At 41.0% G+C, this 15,929-nt stretch overlaps 1 protein-coding gene across 7 annotated transcripts in view; it reads right to left on the reverse strand.

Annotated features, from left to right (window-relative positions):
- Positions 1-15,929, reverse strand: part of cdh4 (cadherin 4, type 1, R-cadherin (retinal)) — a 263,491-nt gene that overhangs the window by 23,593 nt on the left and 223,969 nt on the right. For all 7 annotated transcript variants that reach the window (XM_004069077.5, XM_020703448.3, XM_078947557.1 and 4 more), the window contains 2 exons: positions 13,588-13,760; positions 2,691-2,828 (listed from right to left, as the gene is read on the reverse strand). In XM_004069077.5, coding sequence (XP_004069125.1) covers positions 2,691-2,828; positions 13,588-13,760 — 311 coding nt within the window. The remainder of the gene's footprint in view (positions 1-2,690; positions 2,829-13,587; positions 13,761-15,929) is intronic.

Below are 15,929 nucleotides of genomic sequence, written 5' to 3' on the forward strand. Positions count from 1 at the left end.
TACCATCTGAGATGAGGAGCCTTGCACATTCACACAGCAGGTGTCTTCACAATCAGAAATGTTGGCTGAACTAACTGTTGATAATCAAGGCTCGTCTAATCCTACTTATCCTGAGCAAATCTATTCAGGTATTATTATGTCCTGTGTGTGTGGGCATGTGTGTGTATACACTCGCACTCAGACACAAAATACTTCAATTAGTGGTTCAATGTGGTAAGTTTGATTTCATAATTATCAATAATTAAAACTATCGCAGCTTTCATTTGCCCAAATTAGTTAAATGCTTACCTCCCCCCTTTTTTATTCACATTCTAATCTGCAACATAGTTCACCAAACCAGTTTCAAATTTCTTGGCCTGAATGACTGCTGCTCCTGGGTTGGTCAGTTCCCCACAACTGGTTGCATTTAACTACCCAATTATTCAATCTAACGTCAAAACAATGTCCAAAAAAAACAAATATGAGAAAAGGTAAGTCTTTGTGTTTTGAAACATGAACAAATCTCAAGTCATAAAAGTTAAGTCAAAATGAAGTCAATCTTTTATCAAGCAAGTCTTTAAATTTGCAATACGTGTGAATCAGGTGCAAACAGATGTCTGCGGATGAATAACATGCAGTTGTCACGAAGAGCACCACTGACGAGTGAAAGGAAACCAATCTTTTCAACCCCATGTAGGTTACAGTTCTAAGCCACCTGCTATTCAATGAACATTTCACTAATACCTCATCTTCTTCTCAGCTGCACTTCTGTGTTTTATGAAAACACTTTTTAGTTTATCTAATCTTTGACAGATAATTTAAGTTAAACTCTGGCAGAATCATGTGTGTTTTGGAAAGTTGAATAAACAATTTCTAAAATAGCAGGTATAGGTCAACACAGACAGCAAACTGCTGCTTATTAAATTTGTGTTTTTCATTTCAGCTCTTGCTATGTCAAAAATAAGAAAAGGTAAACAGAAATTTCAGACACAAGCAGCCTGTAAACACTGCAGTTAATGGAGGCCCATTTCTCCCATATATATTAAAGAGAGAATCTATAGTTTTCAGTAAACTCAAGTGGTGGCAAGCTGAAGCCAGTGAATCTGACCAACTACAACAACCCCAAATCATAATACCGCCACTGCAGGTTTTTTTTTTTAATAAGATTGAGCACTATGGGAGTATTACTCTGGATTTAATTCACTTTATTTATAAAGCACCAGTTCACAACCAAGATTGCCTTAAGGTTCTCAAAAAGCACAAACTATTAAATTGAGCAAAATAATTTTTTGATTTTTATTGATCAAATAATTCCAGATTATTATAAATTAATCAGATTAATCAGATTCTGACACCCAACATTTATATAGGTGGCAGATTAATGTAAAGGGTTTTTCGGATGTAATCATGAAGCAATGTGTGACGATGGAGAGAGCAGCTCCTCCAAACAAAAGAATAAAGGTAAAATCCAGTAAATCCATTACATTCTTGATACTGGTATTCTTGAAGCAGAGGCAGGTGGATCAGAAAGTTTTCAGTTTACTATACAGTCTTAGCATAAAAATTATTTCATTATTACTTCTAAGTGCCTTTACAGCGACTGCCTTTTTTAAATGTTGGTTTCCATGACCAGACAAATGACTTCATTCCTCCGAAGGGATGTCTCCTTTGTGGATCTGCATCTACAGTATGATTGTTTTGAGGAACAGAAAAGTCCTCACTGCATGAGTTGATGTTAAACAGCCAGTTCAAGCTTTCTAAAAAGAAACTCTTCCATTTTCAAATTCAAATTAATTTGATTTCTAAAGCACCTTTCATGTAAAAAGAACAGCTCAAGGTGCTGTACATAAAAACAAATAATATTACTTAGTAACATCAAAATGGAGATTTTGTTAGCTCCTTTGTGAATTAAAAAGCACAAAATACCATCAACTTTATGAAAAAAAAAACGTAATAAGCACTCATGGTCACTGTTGAATAGGATTTTGATCTTGAGAAGAAAATGTTTTATCAGATAAACAGAAGATGGGACCAACAGCACAGTCAGTAATACAAACAAATGACACTGCCAGGGTCCACATTCTGTTTTAGAAGAAGCAATATTGGATAAAAGACTAGTGCTTTAGCATATAAACAAATATATAATACACTTGGTGACAAATGCTTACAAGATGCTATGCTGCAAACTATTTAATACTTGCAAAGATTTAAAAACTTGTTTTTGCACATTCAAGACATTTGACCAGGTTTGAAGATCATTTTGTTCATATTTTCTTCTAAAATGAGTCATTTCCATTTATTACACTAGCTTTTTGTTGTTAGGTACATAAAAACTAAAAAAATTTAAACCATTTGCTAAAAACTTGGAAAACTTATTGGGGTGTATAACATTCAATTTGACATAACTCTAACGATGAGCATTTTTCACCTTTTTTTAGCCTTTCACTTGAGTGTGTGGAACTCCTTGTTTCTAGATTTTGATACTTTTTAACACGATTTCTTGTTAAGTAAAAATTACTTGCTGTATGGAAAGATAATTGTACTACTTTCTAGTAATTTCCTTCTTGAGATTAGAGTTATTTTCCTACTTTACATCTTTTAGGAGTATCCTCTTTAATGTGCTAAATGATGCATGTTTGTCTGAATGAAGTCTGTAATCACTACATTTCCAAAGCTGAAAAAGCAACGGCTAACTGCGCATGTGGACTCACCGTCCTGACTGTGAACTCTGGAGGATTGTCGTTGATGTCGGTGATGGAAATGAGAGCTGTGGCTGTGTTGGAGAGTCCGAAGTTCAAGTTCCCTTCCATATCTGTGGCCTGGACAATGAGGGTATACTGAGATACTTTCTGTGAACAGAAGCAGCGACAGAGAAAAGGGGGGGAAAAAAAAAGATGTTTTTAATATGTCAATTCTGCACAAAAAGCATCAAATCAACAAGCGAAAGTATTTTCTTAAGACACTGACATCATAAGATGAACTGTGAATTGATCATATCCTGACATTTCTATCCCCCCCCCAAAGAACCAGCAATTAAAAAGAACATCAACAGTAAAAAAACAGCTGAACAAGAGACAGTGAATAAACACTCACACATTTGCAGAGAGGAAACAAATGTGCAGGTAAAAGGCTCATCCATTGTTCTACGCAAGTCCCAGTTTTCCAGTTTGTGGAAACAAACTTCGGCCATCAATCATTTTAATAAAGGTGGCACCACTTTGGGTTTTACCACAGAGCTGCAAAAGATACACCAGGGTAAACCAGCTTTATTTAGCCCATTCACGCTGAGGCATCCCAGAGTGCTGCAGACTGCAGCATTTCAGCATCATAGCCAAAAAACACATGAAGCGTTAAATGTTTTACAAAAAAATTAACCAAAAACAAAAAGGCAATGGCTGGACACCGACGCCCCCTCGTGACTCCATCTGTGCTGCTGAAAGTTCACCATTTCCCAAGACTCGGCACAATGGAGAGGGCTTTCTATCAGTGTTGCCGTGTTCCCTTCCCGACTGTACGTAAGCCTCTCTGCTTTGTGGATTCTCTCCATTCCCATTAATGGACTTGGCTCAGGCCTCCATTGTGTCAGAGCAAAGAAAGGAAGGCAGACAGAACTGACGTCAAGGACAGGCCACCGTTCATTGTGTAGGACTTGCTGCTTTGTTGAGCATCCACAATGCATTGCAGTGATGGTCTAGTGTCTCTATGCTAGCTTTGCCAGTTGTAGCTCCCGCTTTCTAAAAATATGTTTGTTTCAAATAATTAAGTGAACAAATGAATGATTTTTATTGTTTTTCTAAAAGCCACAAAAAACATTCGATACAAATAATAAACAATCCAATTATGAGCTTTAAGGTCCACTTTTAGCAACTCTTTGAAAGGACTTTTTAGTTTCTCAAAAAAATTCTACGTCTTAACTTTGCCCAAGTAAAACTGAAAAGTTAAAATGTGATTGATCAGCCGTACTCTATTGCTGCATCAAATTATTTTACGTTTTACTTTTGAACAATAACCGCCATTCAGCTGAAAAACATTAAAACCACTCGCCACTGATGTATCCACATTAGTTTAGACAGACGCGGTGAACCCACTTCTTTGAATGAAGGATAAAAAAGTTACACTGTGCCGTTATCCTCAATGCTGCCAGGGATGTCATTTTTATGTCAGTCCTGAATGTTGTTTACAAACTCACTTAGTGGGAAGATACCAGAAGACAAACAGAGATTTGACTGATTTAGTGTCTCCCTTAGAGATATGAAGCTTTGTAATCCAGGGGGGAGCGAAGAGTACAGCTCCCTTCACCCTGACGTGTTGAAGTGTTACAGGACTGTCTGACAGGCAGGAGGCCCGTGGCAGTCACTGGACATTCTGGAAAGATCCGATCTCTCAGCTTGCATGGGTGGTACAGCGTTTTTAGGGCTGTCTATCCTTGCCCAGATTCCCGCCCTACAGCAAGTAAGGATATTTACTGTGGATTTCATTACTGACTCAGGTAGCTCAAGGTGTCTAGGGCTTGCGACTGCAAACAGGTTACTGTGCCTTCCTTCTGGCCAATTCATTTGGTTTCCTTCTGTCCATAGATGTTCTGACAACACTTTAGTCTCATCTGCACATGGTATAATTGTGCCAGCGGCCAGGCACTTTATAAATTTGGGTTAGTTTGGTACATCAACAACTGCTTTTCATGGGGCATTGTTGAATCTTTACTTCTTACCAGAGTATTATCAAACCTAAAGGCTCCAGATCAGCAAACTGACAAACTGCTGCTTTCATTGATGTCTGTCTGCACACCTGCTGATGATCACTTCATCAGAGATGATTATGGAAACACCTGCCTGCTACTCATCCTTAAACCATATGGAAACAGTAACCTGGGTTGGAAAAAAAGATGTCCTTAAAACAAGTTAAAATCTGACTATGAAGCTAGTAGAATTTGCCTCGGTGAGATTTCTTATAATAAGTTGTAGTGTCCTGTCTTTTTAAGACAAAGTTAAGTCTTGAAATTATCTATACTAATTTATATTTTGGTATATTGATATTGCTCTGGTAATTTGAAAAATGGGCATTAATTGCTCAAATAAATAGATTTCTTTTTTGTAAGTAGATATACACGTATACACATATTATACACCTTTTCTTTTAAATATATCCAATTCTAAGAGCTACAACAGTCCAACCATCCTTCTTTCTATTTAGACCATGATCATCATGAGACTAAAATCACACATTTATAGATAAATAATCGTAAAAATGATATGTTGACTTTTAAATGATTGTCCCGCTGTTGTTCAATGCATTTGTATAGCGAGTCAAATAAAACGTTCCAGTTTCCCTAAATCAAAACAGTCTGTTTCTTAAAACAATACATCTCACTATTCACAGATAAAATTTCTGCTAAAAAATAGTGTTATTCAATGTAAAACAAAATGTTTTATTTGAGATTTAACTTAAAAGAAAGTGTTTTAAAGATAGAACTTAAAAGATATTCAAGATTTTATGTCTTTAAACTAGTCATTACATCTTAGTGAAAACTTTCTAGTAAGTTAGTTTTGTCATTTATCAGGTGTATTAAAGTATTTAAACTGGAACCAGACAAAAATGTTTGGTGAGATTTTGTGTTTTGCAGTGAAGTAACTATGGTTTCCTTGACGTTTTACTCACATCAACCAAGCACTCAATGCAAAGACATTAAAGATGAAAACGACAATTAAAAAAAATTACATGTTAGAAATCAGAGCAACATTCCAGAAACCAAAACGTAAAAAAAAAACAATACAGAAACTAAAGTAATTTCCAGAAATCAAAAGGAAATGATAAAAATAAAAAGACAATGAGAGACTGGAAAAGATGCATTAAGGGATATCACTGACTGGATGATGACGTTTGAGTTTTGAGGAAGAGTAAAGGCAGAAAGATGTTTTGCTGGAACTGTGCCATAGAGTTAATTGAGAAATTAGTCTGTGGCCAGACGCTTCAAGAAATGTCTTCTGTTGGAAGATATTGACAAATAAATTCCTGTTGAAAAGATGAACACATCATCTTCATCATCCAATCAGGGATGTCTATTCATACTTTCCTTTTCTGGTACTAATGTAACTTTTGTTTTTCTATTTGTTTTGCTTTTTTAATTGTGATCTTCAATATGTTTTTGCATTGAGTGATTTGTTAATGTAATTTGCACGTCAGGGCCACAGTAGGTACCTCCTTGGATTGTACGACTAAAAACTATTGACTGTATAAGAGACCTGAGCATCTGTGACATCACCTGTGGAAAAGACCTTACTCTGCCCAATTCAGCCAATTCAGTAACCATCTTTCAGCAATACGGACGTCGCCATGCTGGAGCCAGACAACCGTGGGGGTTTGAGTCGGTCTGAGTCAAGATTTCTATGACTACTACTGTCGCCAATCATGAGTAAGATTGTTCAAAGTCCACACCACTTAAAGTGGCTCGGGAGAATTTGTCAATCAAATGTTCGAGGTGGGGGCCAGCAGGCACCACATGCTTTTATTGGTGCATCTGAAAGGTCAGTTTAAACTTGAAAAAACTTGTGATAAAGAAAAAAATATCATGAAAAAAAATAGGATTAGGACATGTTTGAAAGATGTAGCAGAGCAAGAATGGTTGTTCTGACAAATTGAATGACTGAGTAATAGCTATTTCGCTATAAAGATCTATGGCCTTTTGGGTCCAGCAGGTACTTATTCAGGGAAAGGGGTCACTAAGGTCTTTTATCTTATACTGTAAATGCTAAAACCTACAAGTATCAGAGAAATCTGATTATTTTCCTTTAGAATAATAGGTTGGCTAGGTTGGAAGCTTTCTGGGTTTTTAAATTCTTAGAGTCATGTCTTTCTTTGTCCCTCAGCTGTTTATTTGTTCTTTGTGAATGCACTTCATATGCTCCTCTGGATAACCTGATGTTTTATTTATCACTTCCTAGTCCGTGTTCCCCACATGTCAGCCCGTGTCTGTGCCAGCTGAATTTTGCTACATGCCTCTCTTTCCCTGCGCTTTACTTTCCGGCGAAAGCATGCAGCTGATTAGTAGATGAATCTGAGCTCTGAGACCAGTCTTTACGCATCTCCTCAAGTCATTATGAAGTGCACAGACATGTTAATCTGCACCCCACCGACCCTATTAATGCAAACTCAATACTGCCTGGCCTTTATTAGGCACATAATGAAATATCAATACCATCTCCCCTCATATGGTGCTTCAGTAAATAGAACCACCACTGAATGTCTCTCTCTGCAGACTCATTTACAGCCAAATACATCAATCTAGAAATAGCACCAGATGGCCGTAAGAAGCTAATAGGTTTGAGTTTGATGGACGCTTCGTCCTTCGGTCAGGTGAAGAGAAATGACTGGTCCTGAGCCAGCAGGTGGGGCTCTCACACAGCAGGGAATCCGGCCTGTGTGTGCCATCCAGCAGGGTTCTATCACTCATCTGAGAGTACTTCTGACTTTATGGCCTTTATATCGCACACATACGCATCCACTAATGCTCTACTGAGTGGGAACAGGTGGGAACTTGGGCACTTAAAAGCAGCGGACACACACAGGTACACACTCTCACACTTTCATTCCAAGGGGGGCGATGTGAACAGACCAGAAAAGAGCCCTCTAATGACTCCTATAGAAGTGCTGAACAGAAAATCTCTGATGGATTAGAGTCCAGCACAGGCGAGGAAAAAATGGAAAAAATATCCTTGTCTCACAAACAGCAGCAATTGTCCAGACTTCCGTGCTGACCTGAGTGCTGTGGACTTAATCTGCAAAAGCTGAGAGACATCTGCAGGTATACAAGCATCTACACACATCCATGCAAATCACAAAACCCAACGTCTTTTCATGCAAGGATATTGGCATGGGCGGGGGGGGGGGGGGGGGGGGGGGGGCGGCAAATGCCCACCTGAATATGACAATCCCCCCCAACACACACACACCTGCATACACAAATGTAACGGCCTGCAAAAATACACAACTAAAGATAAAAATAAAATAAGAGACACAGAATGGAAGGATGGACAGACAGATGGACAAATAGAAAGACATACATAAAAAAGATAAATAGGGGACAAACCAGTGTCCTGTTTGTGCCTGTCCCAAGCCCGGTAAATGCAGTGTAGTGTCAGGAAGTGCATTCAACTTAAGACATAAAAGACATCTCAAACAGCTCAGTGGCCTTGTGGCTAGAGTGTCCGGTCTGTAACTGGAAGGTTGTGGGTTCAAGCCAGGTCGTACCAAAGACTCTAAAGATGCATCCCCTGCTTGACACTCAGCAGTAAGGAGTTGGATTGGGGGGTTGAACTACCAAATAGTTCCCAAGCGCGGCTGTGTCTGCTCTCCCAAGGGTAGGGTCAACAAATTTCGCACACCTAGGTGTGTGACAGATGGTGGAAAAAAAAAATCAAATAAGAGGATCCATACATGGATAGATGAACTGAAATAATTATATGGTTTTTCTTACGCATTTTAGGGCCTTGGAGTGATATGACACCCCAAACTCTGAGTCCCCCGCAGTATTCTATCTGCACCTCATAGTGGGGCTGACTAAATCCGGGCCTGTCCAAATTAGGTAGTTTACCATTTAGGAGACTACAGCAAGAAACTGGAAAAAGCCTTTAGCCCGCCAGTGTTGGCCACAGAAAATATCCAGCCGAGCAGCTGTCAGGACAGGTGGAAATGGCTGGTTGCCCCTGGTAAGCAAATGGACTTCAGCTCCAGTGGGACTTTGTTAGCAAGAACAAAATAAGAGGAAATAATCGTCTTAGCTGATGATGTTGAGCAACCAAATGGAGAGGAGTGGTGCACTGGCAACACATGTGCTGAGAGGTGAATTAATTGTGCCTGTGCTGAGTGAGCATTTTCATTTGCCGTGCTGCGAAGGTGCACTCCGTGGGGCCTCACAGAGGGCGACCACACGAGTGAAGGAGTTGCTCTTTACTTGTGTCGTTTGTAGATTGTGTTCCAGCTTGCTGGGCTCCCACCGGCCACGGTCATTAGCCTGTCACTTGCAATCTGTCTCAAACCGCCCGCTATTCTAAAAATGTAGAGACCAGCTCCCTCCTTCCACACTTCATCACTCTTTCTACATCAATGACCCTCAGTGTCAGTGACCCCCCCCCACTGTAGTGCCACTTCAATTTAACTTGGATCATTCCAATTAAATTACTCAATCTGATAGCATTTTATTGGGGTTTAGTTGAGTTCAGTTCACTCCATTTTGCCTTATTACAGCTCAACTACACATTTGGAACATTTGCTCCTATTAGAGCAGATTTTTTTGTCTTCATCAATCCACGTCTTCATCACTGACAGAGGTGGCAGTTAGGGACTGGAACGGGTTGAAAAGAAAACTCTCTGAATCCCTTTGCAAAGACTGAGTCACAAATGAAGCTGAATCTGAGATATAAAGTCTGAATCCATTTGATTAGATACGCCTCCACATCTACGCAAACAGCTCAGAGTCACATTCCTGGTAAATAGAAGCTGTGAGTCACAAATGAAATAAAGCAGTGCCAATAAAACAGAGAAAAAAACTCTTCACCTGACAATACAAAACACAGGACATGATTAAGCAAACACACAAATCAAAGACAGGAGGTCATTAACGCATAAAATAGTGCAGCGGGGGGGGGGCACACAAACACTTCTGATTGTGCCATGGGGGGGGGGGGGGGGGGTCTCTCCAATAACCCTGTTATTGAAACACTAGAGCTTCTCTTGTTGAAAACAGAGCAAATCATGTTTTTAAAGAATTTACAGTCAAAAGAAATAATAAAAAGTCAACTAAAGAATGCAAACGGTAATTTTTTTTTCAATATGGTGCTAACAACTGCCTGTGGTTAGGAGTCTTGCCTCACAGCAGAAAGGTCCTATTTGAATCCTAGTTGGGACTTTTCTGTACGGAGTTTGCATGTTCTCTTTTTGCATCTGTGGGTTTTGTCCGGGCACTCCCACAATCCAAAATTATGTTTCATAGTTAGGTTGAAGACTAATTTGTCCATTAGTCTTTAGTGTCTGTGGCCCTGCAACAGATTGGGGACCTTTGTCCAACAGTTTCTGGATTGGCTCTTGCAACCCTGAGAGGGATTAGGTGGTTCTGAAAATTGATAGATGGATGGTGAAAATACAAAAAAATGTCTGGTTTGAATCAGGTTATCACAGCCATTTCAAATGTTCCTTAATTACACAAATTACATCGGATGTGATTGGAGTTGTTACACATTTTTGCTGGTCTTTGGTCATAAATGAGAGAGCTGGTGATATTTGAACTCAAAGAGGACAAAAAAATGGAAGCAACAAGCTTCATTCGAGCATTACAGCCACATCCACAAAGAGAGAGTGGTCTGAAAAGTAAAAAAGTGGAAGATAAAAGGATGCGTCTTCAAGGACTGCTCAGTGTCTGGGGAAGAGTAGAGCCAACAGACAGGCTGCTGAGACCCCGTCATTTCACAGGACGGTTAAAAGGACAAAACTTTAAGCTTGTAGCAGAAAGAAAAAGCTAAAGTATTTATTTTAAAAAACCAGGTCAGGAGAATGCTTTGAATCCAACGTTAAAAAAAGAGGCCCAATTTCTGCCTGATCATTTTGAACTAAATTCCACGTCCGCTGTGGACACAAAGAAATCAGAAGTGAGTTCATTTCTTTTGTTGTTCCTCATTGGAGGCTTTCTGTGTGAGTTGTTCTCTTCCCTGTTTTGTCTCCCCTGGTGATGAATGTGCTGCTTCTTTAAAATGTGTGGCGTGTCAGGCCTCACCTGGAGTTCTCCTGTATCTCCTGCAGTTTACCACAAGGTACAGAAAACTGCAGAGTAATTACAAAAAATAAGGAAACCCTCAAAATTACTTCAAGCTAGTGGAATTGCAAACACGAGAGGAATTTCTGGCCTTTATCATACCTTTAAAGTCCCATACCAATCATTTTCCCAGTGGTCTATTAATTATCATTATGCTGTTTTTATCCCAAGTCAAAAAGACCTGTTTTGTTTTCTGGTTTGCAGAGCGGCAGTAGTTCATCAGAAATTAACCTTTGAGTTGTGGGCCAGACTAATGCCTGTACTCTATTTTCCATCAGCCCTTTGTTTACACTCTCCCCCTGCTAGCTTCCAGCCTCTCACAACCCCAACCTAACATTACCGGTGCAACAAAAATGGCAAGCAATATTGGAGCTATCCAGCCGTACAGTTTTGAGCCAGATTCCAGCTCAGACGAAGGAAACGAAGACATACATGGATCTCTTTGTCTGCAAGTGGATGAATTGGAATGAGTGGAGCGGGGAGCTTGTGGAATGCCGATTGTAGCTTCTTCACATTACGGCATTTTTTCCTCTGCTCCTAATTCACCACTATTTGCATAAAGAAATGTTAATCTAAATTTTAATTCTCTTTATACATTTCCTGTATCATGATAAAAAGCAAACAATAACGTGTTAAAACACAATTGGAGTAGGTCTCCAAGCTACTGGATTTGCCAACATGAGATGAGTTTCAAGCCTTTAATTAACTTTTAAGAAACTCTGGTGTGTAACAGTTAACACACCATACAGTTGATAAATGATTTATTGGAACGATGAAGTGTGTGCAGAAAAAAATGTAGAACCAGCAGAAGAGCAGCCTTGCAACCAAAGCAAATAGATAAAACAATTTAGGTTTTGCAAAATAGGAAAAAAGGCAGACCAGCTCAATGCAACACTGAAACATGGAGTAGATAATAAAGAGAATATCGAGTGGAAATTTCATGTGATTAAATGTTGGCTACAAGCAGTCAACATCCACACATGCATCAATACTCTTCCGTCAGCAACCAGCTCAGAATCTTCGAATGCTTTCTCTGTCTGGCCTCTAGAGCTTCAGCGAATGACGGCAAATTAACATAACTCAGCATCTCTGAGACAATAAAGCACTCGGTCCATTTAGGATCCAGGTTCTCAGCATGCATATCCAGTCAAGCTTTACACATCCTAATGGAGCCAGGCTGCGAGCACTCATGTCCTTGAGGGCTGCTCAGACGATGTCCTAATCGGCGGCGAGATAGCACAGTGTGGAGCTGGCATCAGCCTGGGGGGACAGCTTGGTGCTGGGCAACAGCGCACCATCCTACACCAGGCAGTTCCAACCGAGGGCTTATGTGAGACTAACAGCCTAGGGTAATGAGAGACAACAGCTCTGCCTGCCAGAGGAACACTGGCACAGAGAGGGGGCACGGGGGGGAGAGAATCCAGCTGTGCCACTCTGCGACCTGCAGCAGCAGGGCTGTGCTTCATCAGCCTCTGCCGCACTGACTGACTGATAGACCTTTAGTGCTGCACGCGTGCAAATAAATGCACAGAAAAATTACCGTAATGGCACCAAAATTCCAGCAATTTTACCTTCCGAAACGGAATCAGAAAACCTTTAACTTCTGAAACATTTATGATGTACTTCAACATTTAGACAGTAATAAACTGGAATTTGTAAGTTTTCGTCTGCAGGCTGGAGCAAGTGGAACCACATGAGGTCAGGGCTACATTGGTTAGTGCTGGGGAATGGGGGAGAATAATTGGTATAGAGTGGTGTCAGGGGTAAGTGATACCAGGCCAACCTCTGTGCACCCCCCTGTTCTCCTCAACACAAGGCGACCTGCTTCACCCTTTAATTAGTGTATGAATATTGTAATTAGACAGCAGCGCCAGTGGAGAAGGATAAGCAAAAGAGAAGGAGCAGCATGTGCTACAAAGGCTCTGCTATGTTCACTGTCAACACAGAGACGGTGTAGATGTTCATGTCCTTGCATCACACGTGCCACTTTGGCTAAAAAGCTCCAGCGTGGCACCTGAGATTTTCCTGTTTGCTGCGCGAACCTTTCAGGAACATATGCACGCTAGCGGCCATGCGTCTGTGCCGTCCGTGACCCTGGCAGCAGGTGGGTGAACTCCCAGGTGTGTCCCAGATTTTAGTGTAAGTAGGCAAGTGCCTAGCTTGATGCATCCAGATTAATGAGCTCTTCCTCTCTCACATCAGCTGCTGCTGCTGCCGCCTGAGCCAAGCAGGAAACAGGGACACAGTCCTGGCCTGCATTCACTCCACTCATTTATATCATCCCACAATTGTGCTGAGCTACTATACCATGCCAGCTCGATATGAAATCTGGATGATCAAGGAGCACTGAAGTATTGTTTCGTCTGTTCCAGGTTGAGTGTGACGAGGGACTGCTGGGACTTGTCAGGATATAAACATTACGGGACACACTTAGCAGTGCATTTATGTCCACAGTAAAATCAGCCAACTAAGTTATGAGGAGGAGAATATCCTCGTAATGGCAGAGCATGAATTCAAACGCTTTCTAATTTTGCCAGGTGTGAATTGAAGCGAGGAAAGCGTTCGTAATGAATGGATTTGTGCTACTAAAGGAGATCCAGATTTTCCCAGCTTCAGTTATATCCAGACTTTAAGCCAGGATTTGTGGAATGGACTGGATTTAGCTTAAATGGAAAGCTTGTCAAACTGCATGCTTGAATAAGCTTTTTCCGGAAGTTTATATTTATCTAAACAAAAACACCTTGTGAAATCTTCATTCAATGACACGTTCAGCTAAAAAAAAGAAAAGAAAAATACCCACTGACCTCTCTGTCCAGGCCGGCGGCCACTGTAACTATGTCTCCAGTCTCGCTGTTGATGGTGAACATGTTGGGGATGGGACTGTGGGGCGTCTGCGAGAGGATGCGGTAGCGCACCATGCCGTTGGCGGTGGTGGAGTCGTCCGAGTCTGAGGCCGTCACCTGCATCACAGATGATCCTGATGGGGGACAGACAGGTGTGTGTGAAGACCTTAAGGAGGTCAACTTAAGCAAAGTGAGCAAAACGCAAATGCTAACATGAAAGTGTACTGATACTCCAGCCATTGTGGGAAATAAGCAGAATGACCAAAGCAGAGTTTTAATAGAAAAAACTAATTTTCAGCCCTGAAATAAGTCAATCAAACTTTCCAAATTGCACTGACATTTTCTGTTCTGGCAAACAAGCATCTGTGTGAGCAGAGCAGTCCACGGAAACTAACTCTGTTAAATTAGCTGCTATTTTAGGCTGTGTGATTTTCTCTCTATATATTTCAAGCAAGTGGGCCAAAGTTTCCACCTCTGCAGAGGCCATTTAGTAATAAGCAGCACAGGGTTTTTTTTTTGCCATTTCCACCATCCATTATTTCGGCGGTGCAGTGACTGCTCTTAATGCTTTGATACTTTCTCCCCATTTGTCTTAGAATCACAGATAAATACCGTCATTTAAGGCAGACAGCACAGAGGCAGAGAGATGGCAGTGGGCCTGCCAAGTGTGTGTGCGTGCGCAGCCATAATCCATGAATGTCTGCATTTATTCCGAGGCACATTTGTGCGTTTGCATGCGTGCACTTGTTTGTGTCATCTCTGCTCGTGGCAGCGGGAGAGGCCCCACGTCCCTGCGCAGAATTATTGATTTGCACGAGTTTGTCAGCTGGGCTCACAAACGGGACCGGGCAATTAGGAGCACTTTGTGCTGGAAAGAGGAGAGATCACCTCGCCCCTCTCTGTGCTCTGTGAAAATGTCACTTTCCATCAGGCTGCTATTTACAGGCTGCTACTGCCATGGAGAGAAAAAGGTCTGTCAGCTTTCAGCAGGAGGACAGTGGAGAGGAGAGACGGCTCAAGCACAAACACGCTTGAGGACAGTGTGTTGAAAATACATAGGACAATGACAAAGGAAAAACAGAGGGGGAAGCATGATAAAATTCAATCTTACTGCTCCCATGCTGGAATTGAGAACTCGTCACCTAATAGATAACCAAGTTGATTACATGAGGGCCCTTTGCTGAATCAGAAGTTCTTGTGACACCTGAACCTATCACAAAAACAGGCTTTAAATTGCAAGTGCTGAGGCTTTGGAGGCGTAGGATCCAGCGTAGATCTGGTGGTCCCCTCTGGGTTTGAACTGCTACAGGTGTCTCCAATCCCATAATTGAGTTTGGATGGTGCCATCCTTCCTGTGACAGCCCGCATGGACAGGATAATAGTAGCTTCAAATTCTATTTCAAACTTCATTAAGTTTCGAAGCAGGATTTATCACTTTGAGCAGCCAGCAACAGAAGTGAGTCCAATAAAATGAGGAAAGAGAAAAACAATTACAGAGCAGAGGGCAGTGTCAATATATAATAAACCTTTCCTGTTCTGTGAGCGAGATGTGGAGCGAGAAGAAATGACCCACGTGTTGGCACAACAGTGGGCAAAATTGAGTGATGTGGTAAGAGAATGCCCGACTGTAGGGTTAAACTGAGCCTGCTTGATTCCTTTTTAATCTGAACACTAATTCCGAATCCTAATTGCTTTTCCGCTACAATTGCTGGACCCTGAAATTTGGTGGCAGGCACATACATAGACGCCCATTTTACTCATATGGCTAGGACCCGCAAAGTCTGACTGCTGCTTAAACATTAATCAGCCAGAGTCAACATCTTTATCTTAGTCTGGGAAAAGATGGAGCAAAAAACATGGAAGAAGAAGAAAAAGGAAAAATTTGAGATATACTTTGATTGATTTGAAGACAAGAATTAAAGGAGGAACCTGCACAGCAGAAAAGGAAAGTAGAGATGACTGCAGTGGAGAAAAAGTTACAAAGAGGAAACAGTACAAAGGGGAATTGAGGGACTGCACAAGAAGATAATGCATCTCATTGGAAGAAGATAGAGGCTGCCTCTAAGTGTGAAAAAGAAGTGGCAAAGTAGGAAAAGTAGAAGTAAAACGGATGCTTGAAACCTGACGACATCAACGTCTCACGCCAGAGCCTCTAATGGCGTCTACCTCTCCAAAAATGCTGAGATGCAGTCAAACCACTTCAAGCATTATAAAACAATCACTACAAGTGAGGTGTGAAATGGCTGCTGAGGTCAGTTTAGAGGAATCATTGTGAAATATCCGTCATTGTTTTGCAGCAACCT

The sequence above is a fragment of the Oryzias latipes genome, chromosome 5, assembly GCF_053564925.1.
Source record: "Oryzias latipes strain Hd-rR chromosome 5, Olatipes_Hd-rR_3.1".
Lineage (NCBI taxonomy): Eukaryota > Metazoa > Chordata > Actinopteri > Beloniformes > Adrianichthyidae > Oryzias > Oryzias latipes.